Here is a 26,116-nt window from a genome sequence, read left to right as displayed (position 1 = left end):
GTGGGAACGCCTGGGTGGCCCCCTTAAGCGACTGCCTAGGCTCAGATCATGATCCCCAGGTCCTGGGTTAGAGCCCCACCTCCAGCTCCTAGCTGAGCGGGGAGCCTGCTTTTTCCTCTGCCTCTGCACACCCCCGCCCCATTCCCCCCACCCGCTCGTGCTGGTGCGCTCTCTCAAATAAATAAAAATCTTTAAAAAAGAAAAGAAAAAGAAAAAATTGTGTGTGGGGAGGTGGGTGTACTCCTACACACAGATATATTTATTTACGTTGACTTTGTTATTCACAAGGCCGCTCAGTGAAATGTCTCCTGTAGCCTATCGCCCTTCTCTTCAGGTATTTCAACTCGAGGATAAAAAACACGCTCTCTAAATCCATTTGAGATTTGAGCAGCCTCACTCGGGACCGGAAGGGTGAGTGGATCCGGTTGCCCCACGGACTTCTTTACACCGATACACACATCCCCGTCCCGTGGGCAGGACCACCTAGGTCCGGGGAAGGGATTTGCCGACGTACCCGGAACTGTTACCAAGGTTTCCTGGGGTTCGGGCGGTGGCGCGACGGCGGCTTAGAGACGCGAACCGACCGAGATCTTCCTAGGCTCGCGAGAACGCCCCCTTCTCTAGCGGTTTAGGGGACCCAGCGGCCGCAATGGCCCCTGTGTCGGGTTCGCGCAGCCCTGAGGGATCGGCCTCGGGCTCCGGGGGCAAGCGTCGCAGTTCGTCCAGGAGCCCTAAGCCCAGCCGATCCGCCCGCTCCCCGCGGGGCCGTCGCTCGCGCTCGAGATCTCGCTCGCACTCTTGCTCTCGGAATGGTCTCAGCCATCAGCTGGGCAGCTTCGGTCAGGGCTCGCGAAACCAGTCCTACCGTTCCCGCTCGCGGTCCCGCTCCCGGGAGCGGCCCTCGGCGCAGCGGGGCAGCACCTTCGCTTCAGCCTCCTCGACCGCGTATTATGGCGGCTACTCGCGCCCCTACGGGAGCGACAAGCCGTGGCCCAGCCTTCTGGACAAGGAGAGGGAGGAGAGCCTGCGGCAGAAGTGAGTGAGGCGGGCGCACTTTCTCTTGCGGGAGCCCACGCGACTTCGCAGTCGGACTTTCGCTTTTCGCCCTCTGCCCAGCGCCCCTTTCTATCCATCCCTTCAGCCCCCCCCCCCCCCGCCCTCCAGAAAAACACGCCTTTTTCCGCCCCTTTCTCCCCTTGGGTTGTCGCTCGTCCTCGGGCCCCTTCTTACCGTGCTCCGGTGTCTCCGCTATTACTTCTGCCTCCTGGCTTGTAGCGGTTCTGTCGGGAGCCTCAGACCTGCCCGAATTATAGTACCCGCTCGCTTGTGTCTTTATTATTTGGAAGCGCGCTTTTATTTTGCACTCCGTTGAGCTCGTGGCTAAGAAGAGACCTGTTTTATTGATCACAAAATTAGCAGTGCCTAGCACTTGGTAGGCGTGCCACCGTTGCTTGCTGAATGATTGGACGGATTTGAGGTCATAGAATGTGCACGGTGGAAATGTTGTGGGGCGAGTCGGGAAAGTTGGAGAGGAAGAGTTTAAATCCGAGGAGAGAAAACCCTCTGAGACCAGATGATTGGGCGCGGGAAAAGTGATCTGCCAAACTGTTGATTAAGCTACATTGAAAAAAGGCCTTGTTAAATGGTCTTAATTCGACGGTGAAAAATGATATTCACTCTCGGAAATGAGTATTGGAGTGGAAAAGTGGGTAGTTTAAAGAGGAGAAAGGAAAAGGGTTATAATTATTGCCATGTAAGTTTTAATATCTAATGCTTATTGAGTGTTAAATTCTATCACGCATTGTACTAGGGGCTTTACATGTCCTCTCTTTTTTTTAAAGATTTTATTTGTTGGGGCGCCTGGGTGGCTCAGTGGGTTGAGCCTCTGCCTTCTGCTCAGGTCGTGATCTCAGGGTTCTGGGATTGAGCCCCACATCTGGTCCTTGCTCCGTGGAAAGCCTGCTTCTCCCCTCTCTCTCTGCCTGCCTTTCTGCCTACTTGTGATCTCTCTCTCTGTCAAATAAATAAAATCTTTTTTTAAAAAGATTTTTTTTAATCTTTTCTTTCTTTCTTTTTTTAAAAAAGATTTTACTTATTTATTTGACAGAGAGAGAGTACAAGCAGAGGGAGAAGGAGCAGCAGGCAGAGGGAAAGGGAGAAGCAGGCTCCCCTCTGAGCAAGGAGCTCCATACCAGGACCCTAGGATCATGACCTTAGAAGGCAGAAGCTTAACCACCTGAGTCACCCAGGCGCCCCTACATGTCCCCTGTGTTAGAAAAGAAATTTAAGAGTATCACAGGCATTGAGGGGCTTCCATAAATCTTTTTTTCCAAGAATGGGAATAAAGGATAGTGATGAAGAGGACAGGCTCCAGAATTGGACTGCCTTGAGTTTGAAATCATGCTTTGCTGCCTGATGGTTGTGTGACCCTGAGCAAGTTTCTGAACTTCTCTGAGCTTTATTTTGTAAACACTTAAAAAGGGATAAAGTTGGCGCCAAGGCTTTTAGTGTTGTGATGATTTAGTTCCTGGAACAGTACTTGAGTGTTAGCCATTAGGCTTCCTGAATAGAAGCAGAAACAATAAAAAAACTGAGTTAGGTTGGAGACCTACCTCTCCAAATTGAATTTTTCAGACATTTACCTCCTAAGCAACCAGCATCCTACTAGACAATCCTCATCAAAAAGGTGTCAAAACTTCTTGGATGAAATTTGCATTTGTACATTTAGAAGGTGAATAATTTATCTTAAGAGTGCAGATGAATATGGTATGGTGACTAACAAAACATTAAAAAAAAGACAGTGCAGATGAAGCTGGTGGCAGCAGGGATGAGAACTTAACTGTTTTTACAGCCTGTCATTCTTTCCCCTGCATATGGATTCCAAGTTGGGTGGTAAGTATAACCCTTTCAGGCTCTTCAGGTGGGAAACCGGAGTCTAATTCTGCATGATTATAATATCTTTTCTCCTGAATAAAGAAGTAAAAAATTGTATATTCAAGCAATCAAACCAATTTATTTTGTAAGGGTTTGGTGTGTGTGTGTTTAAACAAATGGAATAAAAGCAGCTAAACTTTGAGGAATTGAGCCTTCTTTTTTTGTATTTTGTGAGCAAAATTTTTAAAAATCACAAACATAAATTTTTCCTGTCCTCCGAGAGTAGATAGAGTATATAGTCCTTTTCCAAAAAAGGAACTAAAGGGAAAACAGAGAAAACAAACCCTGTATCTCATTGAGGACAAAACTTTTCTTTCATTTTCAGACCTCTCTCTATTTTCTATTTCTAATGCTTAATTTTTATTTTCTGTATTCCGGAGTTTCTGAAAACGGGTTTGACTAAATCAAAAGGAGAGGCTGCTCTTTACTCTCATAAATGTGTGTAAAGGAATTTATTTCCAAATACAGAACTGTTTGTGTCACATATTGCAGAAGATGAAATGAACAATTAAGAACTGTGTCATACAGGAGGCAGAAGAGATGCTCTTGATGGCTTTTTAAGCTGTATTTCTGGCCTGGCCTCAGGTTGCCTGTAGTCTGTACTAAGATCATCAAATTATAATGAGTATTAACTTACTAATTTAACTTTTAAAAAAGGAAAATAAGACTTAACTGGACTCCTTTGAATTGATTATATATTTGGAAAACAGTTTAGCCATGGAGTTACAATTTATATGCCTATATCTTCTAGGAGATTAAGTGAAAGAGAAAGAATTGGAGAACTGGGAGCTCCTGAAGTATGGGGACTTTCTCCAAAGAATCCAGAACCAGAGTAAGTGATTAAAAAATACTTCATAAAAATGTAACATTTGTTTAAATCCAAAGACTGTTGGTCAAAATTTTTGTTAAATGAACATTTAAGTACAGCTCACATTTTCTCTTCTTTTTGTGATTTGTGCCATTCTACCCCTTAGAATTTTAAAAACACTGAACATTCCTAACGATTAAAACATGTTGCTAGGGGTGCCTGGGTGGCTCAGTCATTAAGTGGCTGTCTTATGACTCAGGTCATGATCCCCGGGTGCTGGGATCGAGCCCTGCATGGGGCTCCCCGCTCATCGGGAAGCCTGCTTCTCCCTCTCCTGCTCCTCCTGCTTGTGTTCCCTCTTTCGCTGTCTTTCTCTCTCTGCATCAAATGAATAAATAAAACCCTTTAAAAATAAATAATAAAACATGTTGCTAGTGGATTTTAACATTAATTGTTCTTTCAAAAGATACTTACTTTTAAGGATTTTATTTATTTATTTAACAGAGAGAGAGCACAAGTAGTCAGAACGGCAGGTAGAGGGAGAAGCAGGCTCCCCACTGAGCAGAGGGCCCGACACAGGGCTCGATCCCAGAACCCTGGGATCCTGGGATCATGACCTGAACCAAAGGCAGCCACTTAACCAACTGGGTGCCACCCAGGCACCCCTTAATTGTTCTTTTTAAATTGTAATTCATGTTGGTACTAATTTCCTATTCCTGGAAGGGTACAGTATTAAGACAAATACATTTTTATTATTTTGAATTGTTTTTTCTCAAACTAATAGTAGAATACATGTCACATTAGTTAGCCTTACAGAGGGATTTTTTTTTTTGAGGTACAATTGACAAACAATATGGATGGTAGACTAGGGTTTTCTTATATATATATCATTTGCAAATAGTGACCGTTTTACTTCTTTACCAGTTTGGATGCCTTTTATTTTTCTTGTCTTGTAGCTAGGACTTCAGTAGTGTGTTGAATAAAAGTGGCGAGAATAGGCATCCTTGTCTTGTTCCTGATCTTAGGGTAAAACTTTCAGCTTTTTACTGTTGAGTGTGATATTAGCTATGGGTTTGTCATAAATAGCCTTTCTTAAGTTAAGGTATATTTTCTCTATATTCACTTTGTTGAGAGTTTATATCTTCTTTGGATGTTGAATTTTGTCAAATGCTGTTTCTGCATCTATTAAGATGATCCTAGAATTTTTATCCTTTATTTTGTTAATGTGGTATATCCACATTGATAGATTTGTGGATATTGAATTATCCTTGCATTTTTGGAATAATTTCTACTTTAGAATGGTATATGATCTTTTTAATATAGTATAAAATTTGATTTGCTAATATTTTGTTGCAGATTTTTACATCTACACACATCAGGAATATTGTCTTATAATTTTTTTTATTTGTGGTGTCTTTGGTTTTGGTATCAGGGTAATGCTGGCCCCATAGAGTGAACTTGTTCTTTCTTCAGTTTTTTGGAATTGTTTAAGAAGTACAGGTCTTGGGCGCCTGGGTGGCTCAGTGGGTTAAGCCGCTGCCTTCGGCTCAGGTCATGATCTCAGGGTCCTGGGATCGAGTCCCACATCGGGCTCTCTGCTCAGCAGGGAGCCTGCTTCCTCCTCTCTCTCTCTGGCTGCCTCTCTGCCTACTTGTGATCTCTATCTGTCAAATAAATAAATAAAATCTTTAAAAAAAAAAAAAGAAGTACAGGTCTTAACTCATTAAATATTTGGTAGAATTTACCTGTGAAACCGTCTGGTCCTGGAGTTTCTTTTGTAGGGAATTTTTTGATTACTGAGTCAATTTTATTAGTAGTAATCAGTCTGTATTGTAATCTTCCTGATTTAGATGATTGTTGTTTCTAGGAATTTATCCATTTCTTCTCAGTTGTTCCATTTGTTGGCACATAATTGTTCTTAGTAGTTGCTTACAGTTTTTTTCAATTTCTGTAGTATTGGATATAACTTTCCCCTTTCACTTCTGATTTTATTTATATGGGCACTCTCTTTTTTTCTTGATGAATCCAGTTAAAGTTTTTTTTTTTTAATCTTATCTTTTCAAAGAACTAACTCTTAGTTTCTTTTTTTTAAAGTTATTTGTTTGAGAGCAAGTGAGAGAGAGCATGCATGAGCAGAGGCGGGGAGGGTTAGAGGCAAAGGGAGAAGCAGGCTCCCCACTGAGCAGGGAGCCTGATACAGGACTCCATCCGAGGACCTGAGCATCATGACCTGAGCTGAAGGCAGATGCTTTACTGACTGAGCCACCCAGGCGCCCCCAACTCTTAATTTCACTGATCCTTTGTTGTCTTTTTAGTTTCTTTTACATTTATTTTTCACTCTGATCTTAATTATTTTCTTCCTTTTACTAACTTAGGGCTTTGTTTTTTTCTAGTTCCTTTAGCTGTAATATTAGATTGTTTGAGATTTTTCTTGGTTCTTTAGTGGAGCCTGTGAACTTCCCTCATAGAACTTTCGCTCCATTTGATAGGTTTTGTACTGTTGTGTTTCCATTTTCATTTGTCTCAAGGTATTTTTTCATTTCCTCTTTGATTTCTTCATTGACCCATTGGTTGGTTGGTTGTTTTTAAAGATTTATTTATTTAAGAGAGAGAGCACATACTCAAGTTGGAGGGTTGGAGGGAGAGGGAGAGAGACTCTCAAGCAGACTCCATGTTGAGTAGAGAGCCTGACATGGGGCTTGATCTCATGACTCTTGAGATCATGACCTGAGTTGAAACCAAGAGTCAGACATTTAACCGACTGTACCACCAAGGCACCCATCCATTGGTTGTTTAATTCCATGTTGTTATGCCTTTATGTGTTTGTGTTTTTCTAGTTTTCTTGTAATTGATTTCTAATTTTCTTGTAATTGATTTCTAATTTCATACTATTGTAGTCTGAAAAGATGCTTGATACAGTTTCAATCTTCTTAAATTTATCGAGACTTGTCTTGTGGCCTAACATGGGATCAGTCCTGGAGCACATTTCATGTGCACTTGAAAAGAATGTGTATTCTGCTGGTTTTGGATAAAATGTTCTGTGTATATCTGTTAAGTCTATCTGGTCTAATGTGTTGGTCAAGGCTACTGTTTCCTTATTGATTTTCTGTCTGAATGATCTATCCATTCATGTAAGTGGGGTGTTAAGGTCTCTTACTGTTATTGTATTATTGTCAATTTCTCCCTTCATGTCTGTTAATACTTGATTTATGTATTAAGGCGCTCCTGTGTTGGGTGCATAGGTATTTACAAATGTTATATCATCTTGTTGGATTAATCCCTTTATCATCTATAATGTCCTTCATGTCTTGATACAGGCTTTGTTTTCTAGAATGTTTTGTATGATATAAGTATTGCTACCCCAGCTTTTTGTTTGTTTTCATTTGCATAGGATATCTTTTTCCATCCCTTCAGTTTTAGTCTGTGTCTGAAGTGAGTCTCTTATAGGCAGCATATTGTTTTTTTTAAACAGTTGTTTTGGTTTGGGGTTTTTTTTTGGTATTTGGTATTTTTTTTTTAATCTATTCAGCTACTGTGTGTGTTTTGATTGGAGCACTTAGTTTACATTTAAAGTAATTATTTAAAAAAACCTATTGATAAGTATGGACTTGTTGCCATTTTGTTGATTTTTTTTCTGATTTTTTTAAAGATTTATTTGTCAGAGAGAGAGAGAGCACACAAGCGGGGAGCAGCAGGCAGAGGGAGAAGCAGTCTCCCTCCTGAGCAAGGAGCCAGATGTGGGACTTGATCCCAGAATCCTGGGATTTTAACCTGAGCCGGAGGCAGACACTTAACCAGCTGAGCCACCCAGGCACCCTTTCTGTTTTTGGAAGTCTTCTCTGTTCCATTCTTCTCTTGCTCTCTTCCCTTGAGATTTGGTGACTTTCCTTAGTGTTATGTTTGTATTCTTTTATTTTTTGTTTATCTGTTACAGGTATTTGGTCAGTGGTTACCATGAGGTTCATATATAACATCTTACGTATATAGCAATCTATTTTAAGTTAATGCCCACTGAAGTTCAGATGCATTCTAAAAACACTACATCCCCCCACTGTGTTTTATTTTTGACATCACATTTTACATCTTACTATTTTATGTTTCCATTGAGTAATTATTGTGGGTCTGATTTTGCTGCTTTTGTTTTTTAACCTTCATCCTAGCTATGTAGGTGGTCGATCTACTACCTTTACTCTATGTTTACCTTTACCAGTGAGATTTTAACTTTAATGATTTTTCGTTTTTTAAAAGAATTTATTAATAAGTAATCTCTACACCCAACATGGAGCTCAGACTCACAACCCCAGGATCAAGAGTCATGTACTCCACTGACTGAGCCAGCCAGGTGCCCCTCCTTTTATAATTTTCTTAGTTGTAGTTATGATTTGTCTTTTCTACTTAAAATTAAGTCCCTTTAATATTTCTTGTAAGGCTGGTTTGGTATTGATGAGCTCCTTTAGCTTATGATTATCTGAGAAACTCCTTGTTTCTCTTTTGCTTCTGAGAGATGACCTTGCTGGGTAGAGTAATCTTGCTTGTAAGTTTTTTTCCTTTTAGCACTTCGCGTATATCATGCTGTTCTCTTCTGACCTATAAAGTTTCTGCTGAGGGACGCCTGGGTGGCTCAGTTGGTTAAGCAGCTGCCTTCGGCTCAGGTCATGATCCCAGCGTCCTGGGATCGAGTCCCACATCGGGCTCCTTGCTCAGCGGGGAGCCTGCTTCTCCCTCTGCCTCTGCCTGCCATTCTGTCTGCCTGTGCTCGCTCTCTCCCCCTCTCTCTCTCTGATAAATAAATAAAATCTTTAAAAAAAAATAAAGTTTCTGCTGAAAAACCAGTTTATAGATTTAGGGTTCCCTGGTATGCAACTAGTTGTTTTCCTTTTGCTGCTTTTAAGATTCTTTATCTCTAACTGTTGACACTTTTATTATAATATGTCTTGGTTTCTTTGGGTTCATCTCATTTGGGGGTGTTTGCTTTCTAGACTTGGATGTCTTTTCTTCCCCACGTTAGGGAATTTTTCAGCTATTATTTTTTCACATAAACTTTCTGTCCTTTTCTCTCTCTTCTCCTTCTGGGACCCCCATAGTATGACTGTTAGTATACTTGCTATTACCCCAGAGGTCCCTTAAACTTAACCTCATTTTATTCAGTTCTTTTGCTTTTTGCTCTTCAGATTCAGTGGTTTCTCCTATTCTGTCTTCCAGATTGTTAATCTGTTCTTCTGCATCTTGTAATCTGCTGTTGATGCCCTTTATTCTTCATTTCAGTTATTGTGTTCTTTGGCTCTGATTGGTTTAAAAAATATTTTCTCTCTCTTTGTTGAAGTTCTCACTGTGTTCATCCATTCTTCAGTAGAGTTGAGGGAGCATCTTTATGGCCATTAGTTTGAATGCCATCTGCTAGATCTGCGTCTTGTTTAGTTCTTTTTCTGAGGTTTTGTTGTCTTCTTCCACTTGGGACATACTGTTTTGTCTCATTTGCGTCACAGTGTTTGTTTCTGTTTCAGGTAGAAGAGCTGTTGTCCCAGACTTGGAGGAGAGGCTTTAGCCAAAGGTGTCTGTGGGGCTCAGTAGCACAAACCCCCCTGGTCACCCAAGCCAGGTAGCCCAGGAGTGTCTCCTATGTAGGCCGTGTTGTGCTCCCTCTTGTGGCTGGTCATAATTTGTGTAGACTGGTATAGACTGGTATGTGGCGCTGTTTCCTGGTGCAGCTGTCTGCTAGGCCTGGCTATGACTACTTTGTGGATGCTGGTGAGTGGGGCAGACTTCTGGCCTGTCTCATTGACAGGCCTGGTTGCGACTGTTGTGGGCATGCTGGTGTGTGGGGTCAGTTCTTGACACAGCTGGCTGTAAGGCTTGCTTGTGAGAGGCATGAACACTGCTGAATAGAGCAGGCTTTCAGTGCAGCTGGCTGCAAGGTCTAGCTTCAACTGATGCAGGCACTCTAGTATGTCAGATTGAGCCTCCAGGGCAGGAGCCCTGGAGGAGCCCTTGGGTGGAAGGTCTGCTGGTCCTGGCTGAGGATTCCTGCTGGTATGATGGATACAGAGCTGCTAGAGAGGAGTGCCAGGCCAGGGCAGGTGGGTTGGGTGGAGCGAGTCTGCTTGGGCTGTGCCAGTACTACTAGCACAGGAGATGGAGAGTGTCAGAAATGGCACCCGCCAGCGCTGGACCAGCTAGATGGAAGGGAAGTTAAAAGAAAATGGGTCCCGCCAATACTTTTCTCTGGAGAATGTTTAGACAGATCCCTGCTTCTCCACACACACCCTAAGCTTAGTCTCTTTGGATCTCTCCTTCACCTCTAACCTAGGTGCTTTTCAAACTAATGCCTCTGCACTGGCATGCCCTTTAAGGGGAAGTCTCAGTTTCCCACTGTCCTTTGGCTCTCCCAGACATAAGCCTCACTTGTGTTCAACGCCAGACATTATGGGTGCTTGTCTTTCTGGTACAGGTCCCTCAGGCTCTGGAGGCTGGTGTGGAACAGAGATCTCTTATTTCTCAGTGAGGGACTCCACAGTTATGATATCCCTTCCGCTGCTGGTCGCCATGCCGAGGGTGTGGGTCCTAACCAGACTGTGTCTCTTCTCCTTCTACCTTTGTCAGTGTGGCTTTTTCTTTATATCCTTCGTTGCATATGATCTGTTCTGCTAGTCTTCAGTTCATTCTCAGAGACAGTTCTGTATGTAGTGGTAGGTTTTGGTGTGTCTGTGGAAGGAGGTGAGCTCAGGAATTGCCTACTCCACCGTGTTGGTACCCTCTCCTGTACTACATTTTCCTCATCTCTATATCCTTCCATAGACATTTGGGTTGTTTTCATGTCTTGGTTATTGTAAGTAATGTGCAGTGAACATGGGAGTACATATAACTTCAAGTTGCTGTTTTTGTTTTCTTTGGATAAATACCCAGAAGTGGAATTAATGGATCATTTGGTGGTTTTATTTTTAGTTTTTAAGGAAGCTCCATACTGTTTTCCGTAGTGGCTATACCAATTTACATTCCCACCTACAGTGTGCAAGGGTTCCCTGTCACACATCATCACCAACACTTGTTATTTCTTGTCTTTTCAAGTATGGCCATTCTAACAGGTGAGGTGTTACCGATTTTTTTTTAAAGATTTTATTTATTTGACAGAGATCACAAGCAGAGAGGCAGGCACAGAGAGAGGAGGAACCAGACTCCCTGCTGAGCAGAGAGCATGTTGCGGGGCTTGATCGCAGGACCCTGAGATCATGACCTGATCTGGAGGCAAAGGCTTAACCCACTGAGCCACCCAGGCGCCCCTTGATTTTTTATTTTGATTTATATTTCCCTGATGATTAGTAATATTGAACATTTTTACATTTACTGGTTACCCATTTATATGTTTTTTGGAAAACATCTATTCAGATACTCTGCCTTTTTTTTTTTTTTAAGAGAGAGAGAGCATGTGTGCGTGAGGTGAAGGTTGGGGGGCAGAGGAAGAGAGAGAATCTTAAGTAGGCTTCACACTCAGCACAGAGCTCAAAGCAGACTTGGTCTCACAACTCTGGGATCATGACCTGAGCCAAAATCAAGAATTGGATGCTTAACTGATGGAGCCACCTATGAGCCCCTGTTACCTTTGTTCTTTTTTTTTTTTTTAAGATTTTATTTATTTAATTGACAGAGATCACAATTAGGCAGAGAGGCAGGTGGGAGTGGGGGGGAAGCAGGCTCCCCACTGAGTGGAGATCCTGTTTTGGGGCTCAATCCCAGGACGCTGAGATCATGACCTGAGCTGAAGGGAGACGCTTAACCCACTGAGTCACCCAGGTGCCCCTGTTACCTTTGTTCTTATCGGGAAATATAAAAACCAGGGCATCTGGGTGGCTCAGTCAGTCAAACACCTCCCTTCCGGTTCAGGTCATGATCCCAGGGTCTTGGGCTTGAGCCTGCGTCAGGCTCCCTGCTCAGCGGGAGAGTCTGCTTCTCCCCTTCCCTCTGCCACTTACCCTACTTGTGCTCTCTCTTGCTCACTCTCTCAAACAGATAAATAAAATCTTTTTTTAAAAATGTGAAAACCAAAAAAAAAAAAAATGTGAAAACCATTGCACAACTCCCACAAGGAGGTGAGGGAGCTAACTGCCTATGTTTTCTTCTAGGTAAATTTTTGTTTTCAAGTCTTTAGTCCATTTTGAGTTAATTTATGTGTATGGTGTAAGATAGTGGCTCAGGTCCATACTTCTGTATGTGGCTGTCCAGTTCTCCCGGCACCATTTAATAAAGAGGGTGTTCTTACTCACTGTATATTGTTACTACTTTGTCATAGATTAATTGCCCATATATGCATGGGTTTATTTTTGGGCTTTCTAGTCTGTTCCCACAGGGATTTAAAAAAAATGAATATATCAATACAGTTTTGTTTAGTTTTCTTTTCTTTTTTTTTTTTTAAGATTTTCTTTTTAAATAATCTATATGCCCAGCATGGGGCTCAGACTTACAGCCCCACAATCAAGAGTCTCAAGCTCCACCAGCTGAGCCAGCCAGGCACTCCTGGTTAGTTTTCGTGTATTAAATAGTATCTGACAGCCTAATTCTTTTTTTTTTCTTTTCTTTTTTCCCTTTGGTGCTGTTCCTAAGGTTCTTCTTCCCTCTCCTCCATTTCTAAGTCTACTTTGAGTTGAAACAATGTGCTTGACAGGTATACTTGTGTTTTATGACAGGGTGATAGCATTATTATTTGAAACTTGTTCTTATAGATACATCGAAAATGATCAAAGAATCTAAACTAAAAGTGAGTTGGAAGGAACACTACAAATAATTTTCCGGGCAATATCTAAATTACTACAGATGTGGTCTTCAGATTAAGATTATATGATATGAAAATTCCTCTTCTAAACTATTTTTATAAGATTCATCTATTTTTGGGGGCACCTGGGTGGCTCAGTGGGTTAAGCCTCTGCCTTCGGCTCAGGTCATGATCTCAGGGTCCTGGGATCGAGCCCCGCATCATGCTCTCTGCTCGGCAAGGAGCCTGCTTCTCCCTCTCTCTCTCTGCCTGCCTCTCTGCTTACTTGTGACCTCTCTCTCTCTGTCAAATAAATAAATAAAATCTTAAAAAAAAAAGATTCATCTATTTTTTAATATATTCTTTAAAGATTTTATTTATTCATTTTTTAAAAGATTTTATCCATTCATTTGACAGAGATCACAAGTAGGCAGAGAGGCAAGCAGAGAGAGGGGGTGAAGCAGGCTCCCTGCTGAGCAGAGAGCCCGATTCGAGGCTTGATCCCAGGACCCTGAAATCATGACCTGAGCCGAAGGCAGAGGCTCAACCCACCAAGCCACCCAGGCGCCCCTTATTTATTTATTCATGAGAGAGAGAGAGAGAAGCAGGGTACTCGCAAAGCAGAGAGCCGAATGTGGGACTCTATCCCAGGACTCTAGGATCATGACCTGAGCCAAAGGCAGACCCCCAACTGACTGAGCCACCCAGGCGCCCCAAATATTTATTTATTTTAAGAGAGAGAGCAAATGGGTCAGAGGGAGAGGGAGAAGACCCCCCGCTGAGCACAGAGCTGGATGTGGGGCTCAGTCCCAGGACCCTGAGATCATGACCTGAGCCAAAACCAAGTTTTAGCCATTCAGCCGCCTGAGCCACCCAGGCTCCCCATCCTCTTCTAAATGATTATAGAATTTTAATAGTACTCATTTTCAGAATTATCATAATAGAATGAAATCTGCTTATATTGTAGTGTGTTAAGTTCTTCTTGCTATGGGGACAGAATGGTTGTTGCTCTACTGTATGTCCTTTATACACATACAATAAATGCAATCTTCCTTTGGTCTTCCTGTCTCTATTTTTTTCATCTTTCCTTACATTCATCTTGTGGATTCTGAAAAATCTTATATTTTGCTTTCAGTTTGAATAGTGTTTTGTAAATGCTAAAGAATGCAAATCTAAATGATTATTACGTTATTTTGAAGGTGGTACACTCTTGAACTGTACCTTTACAAAGTTATTCCAGTGTTTGCTTTTAATGGTTCTTGGACAACCAGGGTCATTACTGAAATTTTGTGATTCTGTATTTTTATACTCCATGATTCACGGTTTATCAGTTTTCTGATTCTTAAAACCGTCTTCTTCAAATTCAGCTCTGATGAACACACACCAGTGGAGGACGATGAGCCAAAGAAAAGCACCAGTTCAGCTTCTACTTCAGAAGGTACTTTTTTAACTACTACAGAGCTGCTGTATTGAGAAGTTGAAAAAAATGTTTATAAATAGTCAAACAGTAGACTTTGCTTTTACAAATCAAGTTGCCTGTCATCTGTTCTTTTTCAGTATTTCAGATACAGTAAAATTGATAATCGTAATACTTGCCTAGAAGTTAATTTTGTATTTGTACTTCATGTAGAAGAAAAGAAGAAGAAGAAGAAGTCTAATCATTCAAAAGAGAGGTCTAAGAAAAAGAGAAAGAAGAAATCCTCTAAAAGAAAACACAAGAAGTACTCTGATGACAGCGACAGTGACTCTGACTCTGACTCAGACTCCAGTGGTAAGAAGGCCGGCATCGCTCTGCAAGCCTGGCTTCAAAACTCGTTTTACTTCGTAGAACTGATTTCAGAGGAAGGTTAAGGACAGTAGCCGAGAGGTGCTGAGCGCTGGCCGTCTCCGTGCCAGGAGCCCCGCTAAGCGCTGGGTGTTCTCAGTGCTGTTCAGTCCACATGTGGCTTAGAGATGGGGAAACAGGGTGCAGAGCAGGTTATGACACTGCACTCAGGCTCACACAGCTGAGATCCAGACCCGAGCGCTGTGACCCCAGATGGGTGTTGTCCAGCTGTACAGGGCATGTCGTGGCGGCAAACCGAACCGAGGAGGGGTCGGGCTGGGAGACGTGCGGCAGCAGAGCCAGCCCCATGGGGCTGCTTCAGGCCTGGGGAGCAGCTCTCTTGTGTCGTCCTCACACTCAGCGGGCACCTCTGTGCCATTTTCCAAAAGTCACACTGCAGAGGACCCCCTGCCGGCTGGCAGCTGATTTATGGAGGGCCCCCCCCCCCCAGTGGCGTGGTGCCTCACAGAAAGCCACCTTTTGTGCCTTCTCCTGGCTGATGATTGACAGGATGATTGACCCCCTGCCTCTGGGGACATTGCATAAAGGTGTCTTTTCCCCTCATGTCACTGGGGTTTCCTGGCTCCTGTTGTTGCTTTTCTTCCTCACTGCTGGAAGAGTAAACTATCTTTTTTTTTAAATAAAGATTTATTTATTTTAGAGAGCGTGTGCAGGTGTGCAGGTGGGAGGGAGGGGCAGACGGAGAGAATCTGGAGCTGACCTCCCCACTGACCATGGAGCCTGACAACAGGGCTGGATCCCGCAGCCCATGAAATCGTGACCTGAGCTGAAATGAAGAGGCAGCCGCTTAGCCGACGGGGCCACCCAGGTGCCCCTGATGAACTTTCTGAGAGCACAGATGTGAGCACATCTGTCTCCTACTTAAAAGTCCTTCGGCAGCTCTCTGTCGTGTTCAGGGTGAAGTTCGGACCCTGATTGATCCCTCTCTGATCGCACATGCCGTCTCCCTCTTGCAGCATCCTCTTAGCCCGAGAACGACTGTCTCCTCAGTCTTCCATGTTCTTTCTCTTGCTTCTGTGACTTGATACAGAGTCCATCTGCCTGCAGTGCCAGTCTCTCCCTGCATACGGCTTGGCTTACTCTCCTCAACAGTGGGCATGCAGTACTTTCGTAATAAAACTGATTTTAAAGAGAACTAGCTTGGGGCACCTGGGTTGCTTGTCAATGAAGCAAGCGTCTGCCTGCGGCTCAGGTCATGATCCTGGGGTCCTGGGATCGAGCCCCACGTTGGGCTCCCTACTCAGTGGGGTGTCTGCTTCTCCCTCTCCCTCTACCCTTCCCTGCTGCTCTGTGCTTGCTTGCTCTGTTGTGCTGTCTGTCTCTCACTCAAATAATTTTTAAAAATCTTAAAAAAGAACTAGCTTAAGAGGCACCATTCTTTAAATACTGTCCCCAAACCAGCCTGATAATGAGACTTCTCTGTACGCCCAGAGCACCCCATGCTTCCCTGTAGCACTCTGGATTCTGTTTATCTCTTACTTCTGTCTCCTCTGTTAGACTGAGCTCCTAGAAGGCATGTCCCTGGCCCCAAACACATAGGGTTTTTTTCTTTTTTTCATCGTGAAAATGCTCAAAACAGTGTAAAGTAAGGAGGGTAGTATTATACTATATATCACTTAGATTTTAACAATTTTTAGTATTTTGACATTTGCTTTAAATATCATTTTTCTTGCTGAGATATTAAAAATAGATTAGCAATATCACACTGTCACCCTAAAGATTTCCGTGCCCATTTCTAAAAAACAAGGACATTTTCCTGCTTACCCATACTATTATCTCACCCAATATACTCTGTATCACTGAAGACTTAGTAGAACTTTAATTTCTGTGTCCCTGGCGCCTAGTACATACCCTGATGAGTAGCAATAAATGTTTGAATTGGTTAATTTCTCTGTAACAACAAATAGGCCAGCAGTAGGATATTTACTCAAAATTACTGGGGTTTTAAAATTAAACTTTTGTTTTTAATTAAAATCTGCTTTAATTTCCAGATGAAGATACAAAAAGAAGAGCAAAGAAAGCCAAGAAAAAGGAAAAGAAGAAGAAACATAGATCGTTAGTTTTCTTTTAAATTTTTATTTTGGAAAAGTTAAAATATATATAAAATTATATAAGATAAAGTAATAAGTAAATAATGATCAATAAAATAGTGTAATGATCCCCTGTGTAACCATCACCCAGCTTAATAATTTCAACTCTTGGACAATCTCCACTGCCCCCCCATTATTTCCAAACCAATTCCAGATATCATTTTGTCCATAAGCCAGCATGTTTCTCTAAAAGATAGGCATTCTTTTTAAGAAATCATAACTACAATACTGTTATCATGCCTAAGATATTTAGCAACAATTCCTCAATTCTCAGCAGGTTTTTATACAGTTCGTTTAAATCTGGATACAAATAATGCCCATAAATTATGATTGGTTGGTATGTCTCCTATATCTTTAAATTAGTTGGTTTCCCTTCCATTTTTGTTCTTGCAGTTTATTTGTTAAAGAAACCAAATCATTTACATATAGAGTTTCCTGCAGTATAGATTTTGCTGATTATATTTAATTTTTTATTTCTTTATTTTTAAAGATTTTTTTAAAGTTATCTGTACACCTAATATGGGGCTTGAACTCAGGACCCCAGGAGCAAGAGTTATGTGCTCTACTGTCTGAGCCAGCCAAACACTCCTGACTGTATTTTTTTTTAAAGATTTTATTTATTTATTTGACAGAGAGAGAGAGTGATCACAAGTAGGCAGAGAGGCAGACAGAGAGAGAGGAGGAAGCAGGCTCCCTGCTGAGCAGAGAGCCCAGTGTGGGGCTTAATCCCAGGACCCTGGGATCATGATCTGAGCTGAAGGCAGAGGCTTTAACCCACTGAGCCACCCAGGCGCCCCTCCTGACTGTATTTTTATGGTGTGGTTTTAACATGGTCTTTGTCTTGTCTATTTCCTATATATTGATAGTAAGGTCTAGAGACTTGATGAGGTTCAGATTTGAGTCTTTGGTGCACATACTGCGTAGGTGGTGCTGTGTACTTCGTCAGGAGGCAGTTAATGTCTGGCCGTCTCCATTTGCCATGTTAATAGCCATGGATGGTCATTGCCTAGATCCCTTATTTCATTAGGGGTTGCAGAGTTGTGATAGTCTAATTCTGGTTCTCTTTCTCTGTCTCTTTTTTTTTTTTCTTTCTGGCTTGCTCTCTTCATTTATTGGGTAGAATAATTCTATAAGAGAAACCTACCCTCATCAACTGTTTGGTTGCTCTGAAGTAACAGTTTGTATAGGGAAGGCAGGATAATTTCTTTTTAACCTTTTTTGTTTTATGAGTTTTCAAAATAATGAGTTGGACTTCTTTTCGTATTGTTATGAACCCATGGATTCAAACATATTTGATGTATTTTAACCCATTACACTTCAAATTATTGATGCTCAAATTGGTAAGAGCTGTTTTTTAAACTGCTTTATTATCTTTCTGCAACATGAGAACTATTTCATTGTCCCCTTGAGAGATCTGTTTTTATAGTGAAACATGATTTGGTTAAATAAGTTGAAATCTTTTAATTAAAATTCTGCTCTAAAAATTGTAATCAGCTGAGAACTTAAATCATTTTCATCAGTCTTTCATTGCCTTAAAAAATGAGAGTCCCTTTAATGTGGGACTATTAAGTATATTTATATCAAATTATAATTACAGGAAGAAATACAAGAAAAAGAAGTCTAAGAAGAATAGAAAAGATTCCAGTGATTCAAGCTCTAAAGATTCCCAGGAAGAGTTTCTGGAGAATCCCTGGAAGGATCGATCAAGTAGGTTCTTCTGCTAGACTTTGATTCACAACAGATAAAACATTAAATTAAGTGATTAGTCAAAATGTGAATCTGTATCTGAACCTCTTTCCTGCAGAGCCTGAAGAACCCTCAGACTTAATTGGCCCAGAGGCTCCAAAAACACTTGCCTCTCAGGATGATAAACCTTTGAAGTAAGTAACTGTATTTAAAATACCTAAAGTTCCTTCCTAAAAGTTCCTTCCTAAAAGGCCCTAACTTGCCTTTCCAACTGTATCCCCCGCCCTGTACGCCCTTATTTACCTGCCAGCTTCCAGCTGAGCTGAACCAGGGCTTCCTGTATTGACTGTGCACTTGCCCACATTGTGCCTTGTTCACCTTATGTCTTCCCCCAGCATGCCCTCCCTTCTTTGCCCTGCCCTTTTTCTTTGCTATTCCCAATTTCTTCCTGTTAAAATCCTTACCAACTTTCAAAGTTCTTTTCAAAAGGAGGGGTCATGTGCTGATTCCCAGGACCTTCCCTCCACAAGTATATGGGATTCCTACCCTTCTCTAATCCTCTAGTCCTCACAGTATTTTCTGCTTCTTTTGAGAGTGTTTTTTATGTTCTACCTTGTATTGTAGTTATGTCCCCATCAGTATATAAATCCCATAAGAACAGAGATCATTTTTGTGTTACAAGCTTTAAGTTTAATAGGTATTAAAGATACAGTGAATGAATTGAAGGAAGGGATGGTAGTTTTTAAAGTCCTCTCGAGTGAAAGTTAATAGGTAATTGTTACTGTATAGTAGTATTACTCGTTATAACTCTAAAAAGTATGTTAATTTGAGATAGATTATTTCTCTCTTTTTTTTCTTGAAGGGAAAAAGGAATTCACTGGAGGCAGAAGCCATAAAGGCAGTGCCTGTAGGGATATATTGATCCATAATCGTAAACCATGAATCTAGACTCATTCACATCAGTTCTTTTGTTCCTCCAAAGCATGTCTGTATTCCTGGGTTTGTTATGCAGATCAGAGTGCAGTGTTCACTAATTAAAGTAATTCACATTGGGCTTCCCAGGATGCTCCCACTCAGCAGCCATTATTTGTGCTGTTTTCTGAGAGAAAATCTTTTTGTGCTCTCTTTAGATGATGAGCTTTTTATAATGAACCTTTTCTGAATTACTTTGTAGCTATGGCCATGCGCTGTTACCTGGTGAGGGTGCAGCTATGGCTGAATATGTGAAAGCAGGGAAACGTATCCCAAGAAGAGGTGAAATTGGCTTGACAAGTGAAGAAATTGCATCATTTGAATGTTCGGGTTATGTAATGAGTGGTAGCAGGTAAGTTATTGGCATCGAGGTCAGTTTCCATGATTAGATCTTTTCCTTTCTCACTACCAGAATTATATTTTGGCAATTGATTTTCATTAAGTGATCATTCCTAATGAAAAGTAGGGTATAAATTTTGGTTTAATATTGGTTTTACTGATACAAACATGGTTGGCTAGAATTCCATGTGCAGCTCAGCCTCAAAGTCCCAACTTCAGAGAATCAGTCTTTCTGTTGTCCTGTCCTAGTTTGTATTTTGGTACTTACAGTTTATCTTCTGGAGGATATAGTTAATTCAATTATTTATCACTGCCCCACAAGGAATATGGCATTCTGGTAGTAGGAAATCATTTTCATGAGATAGTGTTTCCTGTTTCTGGAGTTTGCCTCTAGTTCTCTGTAGAGGCAGAGAATCTGGACTCTAATTCTCTGTGGACTCTGAGAATGGAGAGCAGGAAAGGATTATGACAGCATGGGGAAATGAAGAGAAAATTGTGGAGGAAAAAGCAAAGTACCAGGAAGAATGAGGAGAGTAAACTAATAGGACATCAGTACAAAGATCAAATTGAATTTTGGATTTTTTAAAACTTTATAAATTATTTAAAGGAAGTAAGTATTTTAAAATAATGTTGGAAGCAGGTATTTGCAAATCCCCTGAAGCACCTCCAGAATGTTGGGATTCGGAGGACCAGCACAGTAAGACAAAACAAAATGAGGGCTGCCTGGGTGGCTCAGATGGTGAAGCGTCTGCCTTCAGCTCAGGTCATGATCCTGGGGTCCTGGGATGGAGCCGTGCGTCAGGCTCCCTGCTCAGTGCTCTCCCTCTGCCATTCCCTCCACTTGCGCTTTCTGGCTCTATCTCTCTGTCAAATAAATAAAATCTTAAAAGAAAAGGCAAAAAGAAAGGAGAGTCATAGGCATTGGAAAGGAGGATGTAATTCATTTTTTGTGAATGATGTGATTTTTTTTTTACATAGAAAATCCTAAGGAACCTTCAGATGATTCTGAATAATAGGAGGGTTTAATAAGTGGTTGGATATAAGGTTAATACATGAAAATCAGTTGGATTTCTGTGTACCAGGAAATGGTTAGAAATGTAATTAAATAAAAAGGAAGCAACATTTATAATAGTATCAGAAAATATGAAGGATTTAGGAATAGGTCTTAACAAGAAATGTTCAAGACCTCTACAGGGAAAACTAGAAAACATTAAGAGACATTAAAGGGGCGCCTGTGTGGTTCAGTTGGTTAAGCGTCTGACTCTTGGTTTCAGGACAGGTCATGATCTCAGGGTGGTGAGATTGAGCCCCGTGTCGATCTCCACACTCAGCCTGAGATTCGTGCCCTCTCCCTCTGCCCCTTCTCCACTCACTCTCTCTCTGTCTCTCAAATAAATCTTTAAAAAAAAGAGAGCCATTAAAGAAGGCGTAAGTGGAGAGATACCATGTTCATACAGGAAGACAGTATATCAAGTCAGTTCTCCCCAAATTGGTCTGTATATAATGTAGTTCAATCAGACTCACAGAAGAGCTTTTTGTGAAACTTAGGGTGGTTTGGGGCTTTTTTTAAAGATTTTATTTATTTATTTGACAGAGAGCAAGCACAAGCAGGGGGAGCAGCAAAGGGAGAGGGAGAAGCAGACTCTCTGTGGAGCAGGGAGCCCAATGTGGGACTTGATCTCAGGACTCTGGGATCATGATCTGAACTGAAGTCAGATGCTTAACTGACTGAGCCATCCAGGTGCCCCAATAAGATGGTTCTAAAATTTATGTTAGACTAGAAGGCCAAGAATAGCCCTGTCACCTTAGAAGAAGGACAGGAAGATAAGATTTGGCCTACCATGTATGAAGACTTACTATGAAGCTTACAGAACTTTAGAAAGTATAGGAGAACAAATGACTTGTTCAGTGGGATAAAATACGAAGCTCGGGCAGAGCCATACATGTGTGAACTTAGTTGTATGAAAGGGATTGCATGTCATATCACTGGGGAAAGAAGGAACTCTGCAGTAAATGGGGCAGGACAAAACTGGTTTTCTGTTTGGAGAAAGATGAATGTAGAACCCTGCATGGTCATATTTAAAAACCAGTGCTACTGCGGGTGCCTGGCTGGCTCACTAAACCAGGCCATCTCAGGGTTGTGAGCTCAAGCCCCACACTGAGTGGAGCCTACTTAAAAAAATTTTTTTAATAAAACGTTAAAAAACAACTTTAACACTCTTAGTGTAACGTATAAGTAGATACCTAATAGATCTTGGGGTAAGAAAGTGTTTCCTAAGGAAGAATCCCCAAAAATGTACTTATCATAAAATAGTGATAATTTGCCTAGGTTAAATGACTTTTGTTTATCCGAAGACATCTAAAATAAGAAAAAGACAAGTTTTAAGCCAGGATAGGATCTTAAAACTGACAATTAGTATTGAGAGTATTTAAAGAATACTACAAAAAACCCAAAGGAAAAATTGGAAAAGGACACAAACAAACATTTGTTAGAAGAAGAAAAATATATGGCCTACACATACATAAAAAGATGTTCATTTTCATTGGAAATGGAAATCAAGAACATGCTAAAATACCATTTTACATTTATTTGATGGACAAAAGTTCAGAGTTCTAACAATAGCAAGCATTGGAGAAGATGTAAATCTACAGGATCTCTTAAATACTGCTAGTGGTGATATAAATTGGTAAACGACTCTGGAAAACAGTCTGACATCATCTTGAAAAGTAGAGCGTTCGTGAGCTTTATGTCCCAGCAGCTCTGTTCCTAGATACCCAAGAGGAACTCTTCTCCTGTGTACTAGGAGACGCGTTCATAGATGTTTTACGACATTGTTCACGTAGCACTTGATGTTCTAAACAAACCCGTCTGTTCATTGTATAGTGAGCAGTACAGTGTCCTCTCCTTGTCCTTCCGTCCCGCTGCTCCCCCACTGTCACACTAATCTTGCATGAGTTTCCCCTCTTTTCCTTACTCCGTCCGCTTTCTCGATTTTTCTAGACATAGGTCAAGCCTTATATCAAACTGACTTTGTAGGATTGGGTTACATATACCTAAAAGAGTTTCATGGAGTTTTCTCTCTAATTTAGCAGACCCTTTGAAGATAATGTCATAGTTTCCATCTGCCCCCTATACTCCTGATTTGGCCTTTGTGATAAATCTCTTCTTTGAGCTGCTCCTGGATCCTGAGGAAGTTAAATCCACTCACAAAACTCATCAAAAAGTTCTATTACGGTATTAGACCTAGTCCTTTTGGTTGTACAATAAATTAGAACCATGAGGAACTTCTACCTGATTGATGACAACTTAAACCTTTCTTCTGTCCTACTATCCATTCCCCAAAGGCAGATTCCACATAGCACATAAGAAATTTAATAATTTGCTAGTTTCTGGTTGTTTTAGTAGAAACAACAGAACTAGACTTATGACCTTGGTATCTGAAATTAGTAACATTCATGATGTTGACAGAACAATAGATCATTATTTGAATACTGGAAATGAATCAGAGCACACGTTGGCAGATAAAATGCATGCTCTTTTGAAAATCCAGCCCATTACCAAAACAATTTCTCTTTATCAGTTCTTTAAATAGACCACTCTGTATTAAGAAGGGTAAGTGCAGAAGTACTATGAGAATAATTACTGAGAAATTAAGCCAAAAATAAAATTATCTGCAGGCATCGCCGAATGGAGGCCGTGCGACTGCGGAAAGAGAACCAGATCTATAGTGCTGATGAGAAGAGAGCCCTGGCGTCCTTTAACCAAGAAGAGAGGCGAAAGAGAGAAAACAAGATTCTGGCCAGTTTTCGAGAGATGGTATACAGAAAAACTAAAGGGAAAGATGACAAATAGGCATTTTCTGATTGTTCAGCAGACATTTTTAACAAAAAAGTCTGGGTTCCATATATACATACAAAAAGATTACTATGATCTGAAAAAGCTTTATAGTGCTCCTGTGCCTTCTATTAAACTCTTTCAGTCCTTCAATAAAAAGCTGCTTATTGATATAATTTTAGCAAGTTCTTTGGGTTATTTTTGGATTGACCATAATAACTTTCTGGTTTAAAAATCCAAATTACAAATAAAATCATACTGTACTTGGGGAGGTGGCATTGAGAGAAAGTGTCAGTAAGATCAGAAACAACTCTCAAATCATGGGACAGTGCTCCTATTAGCTCTACGTGATGCCCGTCCCCCACCCCCACCCCCACTGAACTGGTGGGAAGTCGTCATTCCTCTCTGTTGAATGTGTTACAAATGGACTTGATAGAAACATACAGGAGTCCACTTTTGTTAACAAGTTGAAGGCATTGCTGAAAAAAGCAAATCTGGAATTTGAAAATCGACTTGTATAATATATAGTCTGCCCTGGAAGTATTGTATTTTGGTTTTAGTCCCTACCTCTACCCCAAATCCAACAAACAAGCCAAAAAGACTAACCCACAGATTTACTGAGTTGAAAATGTGAATGTTAGAGTTTTAAGTTCTTAAAATTTTGAGTTCTTAAAAATGGTTCTTCAAATATAAAATACTGGGAGATGTACAGTTGTGCCAATATAAGTACATTATCCATCTAAGCTATGGATTTGAATACTGAAAATAAATGGGAGTCAACTATGGTTAGGAGTTTTAATAAGGAAAAATATACTGAAGCATTGGTTTTAATTTAGTTTTGTAAGGATGAAGTTAAAAGGATATTAAATATATTTTAACTGTGCTTTATGTAATAAGCATATTTCATTTTAAACATTGTTAAACGTTTCAGTTTACTTTTTACATCTGTCATTTGGTTTAACTTTTTATAGAACTCCTCACTTTATCACTTTTTTTATGGCTGCTATTGAACTTTTAAGTTTTGGAGAAATGGGACTAGCAGTTCGTGATCCTTCTTCTTCCTATTATTTTGTTCAATTTGAGTTGTTAGGTGAAGGGAAAGGGGACAGTGGAAGCTTTGGCTGTTCCTGTTAAGGTTGTTTTGAGCTGTGTTGTTATGTATCTAGAGTAAGTCTAAATTACCTAGGGGATGGGGAAGTTTTAACTCTGTGGTTATAAAACGTCCCCTCTCTGTAATAGTTTAAGGTGTTTTTTCCCCTGAGTTTTAAAATAAGGCAGTCATATTTCAAAGCATAGATAAGAAGTTTTACTATTTAACATGTGTTCTAGGAAAGTGTCTGCCTTTAACCCACAGCTGAGGACCTAAACCACTTGGCGTGTAGCAACATTTATGACCCCTGAATCTGAAGTGATTTCTGTTTATCATCGTTGCTGCCTAACCTGATAAATATCTTATTTCCAAAAGGTAAAAGGAAGCTAGATTCCAAATTTATGAGCTATAATCCATCTACTTCCCTGCATAATAAAACCTAAATTTATAATCCTTATTTAAGAATTTTGTTCTCTAAGAACATTATTTTTTGTTATTGGCTCCTAGAGACTGAATGAGTTTGCACTCTTATTTTCAGTAGGCAAAGCTGCTTAAGTGCAACAACTCTGTGATAGAGGATTATTGTGGGTTTTTATTGGGTTTTCATGTGTCCTCCACAGAGTAGATATTCAGTAACTGAAAGAAAGCATATTAATGTATTTCAGAACTTTGTCATTTCTTTCATCAGGGTTTGTTCAGGAAAGATCTGCCAAAGAACAACTTCAGTAGCATGTTCTTTGGCAAAGAGGAGGGTAGAATAAAAGGGCTGAAAGTATTTTATTTTGAGCTCATGAGAGTTACTGCTTCAGACTGCGTTGAGTCATCTGAGCCATAAGTCCAATAGGGGACCTATTGTATTTGAAATGTCTGTTTTGTTCTTCAGGAAGACTTATCTAGTTGTCCACCTCCTTGCCTGTTGTTCTGATAAGATTTTCCCTTCTTTTATGTTTATTGCACAAATGTAACAGTTAAAGAAGAAAAATTACCCACAGTCTTACCACAGTTGTCTTTAGTATTCTGTGTTCCCTTCCAGTGCTTGTCTGCATAAATATGTATTCTGACATGCCTGTAAGTAATCACCCACAATGTAATCTTGTCTTTGGTGTTTTAAACCTTTACAGTCAGGCAAGACAGCCTCCCCAGGGATGGTAGGAACAAGTGGTGATCTGGTGTGAGGACGGAAGGAAAGAGGACCAGAAATAAGTAAGGGTGGCAGTCAGCCCTTCCCTGTTTGATTGCCGCCTGTCAGGAAGCCGCCGCGCTGCCATCACAGCTGTGATACTGTGTGGTGCACAGCACACCCGGTGGCGGTGTGGGAGTGTACTGGCTAACCGTGAGGCTTACGTCACCCTGCGTGAAGGGGTTTGTGAGTGGGCAGATCTTTAGACTGGCTATATTACGTGCTGCAGAACTGTCACCATTTTTCTTTTCCCCAGTTATGCCCATTAAAGAGGAGTGTCTACTAGAGAATGAGGCTCAGATGGGGGAATAAGCAGCCAAGTAACACTCTCAGTTTTTACCCTGACAGGTGAATTTTAGCAAATCTCTAAACTTGGCTTCTGTACCTATAAGACTCAAGTGATGTAGACAGTGATGGGAATGACCACCTAGAAATGGAAAACAGCTTACTGGTTACTCTGCTAATGTGATGGAAGTTGCCAAATGGAAAGTGAATGAATGAATGCAAAAAATGCAGCCGGATTGTTTGCCACAAGTTTATTATTCAATAAATATTCTGTGGTTTGATGTGCAGTATTGTATTTTTAATACATT

At 40.9% G+C, this 26,116-nt stretch overlaps 1 protein-coding gene across 5 annotated transcripts in view; it reads left to right on the top strand.

Annotated features, from left to right (window-relative positions):
- Positions 1-510: 510 nt before the first annotated feature.
- NKAP (NFKB activating protein) overlaps positions 511-26,116 on the top strand; it is a 45,874-nt gene continuing 20,268 nt past the window's right edge. For 4 of the 5 annotated variants that reach the window (XM_032330027.1, XM_032330026.1, XM_032330025.1 and 1 more), the window contains exons 1-9: positions 511-1,035; positions 3,686-3,766; positions 13,853-13,923; positions 14,116-14,256; positions 16,323-16,386; positions 18,019-18,128; positions 18,226-18,301; positions 19,282-19,431; positions 23,097-23,235. In XM_032330027.1, coding sequence (XP_032185918.1) covers positions 650-1,035; positions 3,686-3,766; positions 13,853-13,923; positions 14,116-14,256; positions 16,323-16,386; positions 18,019-18,128; positions 18,226-18,301; positions 19,282-19,431; positions 23,097-23,235 — 1,218 coding nt within the window. In that variant the 5' untranslated portion in view covers positions 511-649. Of the gene's footprint in view, positions 1,036-3,685; positions 3,767-13,852; positions 13,924-14,115; positions 14,257-16,322; positions 16,387-18,018; positions 18,129-18,225; positions 18,302-19,281; positions 19,432-23,096; positions 26,090-26,116 lie in introns of those variants that run through there. The other variant, XM_032330028.1, reaches the window with a different exon arrangement.

The sequence above is a fragment of the Mustela erminea genome, chromosome X (assembly GCF_009829155.1).
Source record: "Mustela erminea isolate mMusErm1 chromosome X, mMusErm1.Pri, whole genome shotgun sequence".
NCBI lineage: Eukaryota > Metazoa > Chordata > Mammalia > Carnivora > Mustelidae > Mustela > Mustela erminea.
This window is presented reverse-complemented; position numbering and strand designations above follow the sequence as displayed.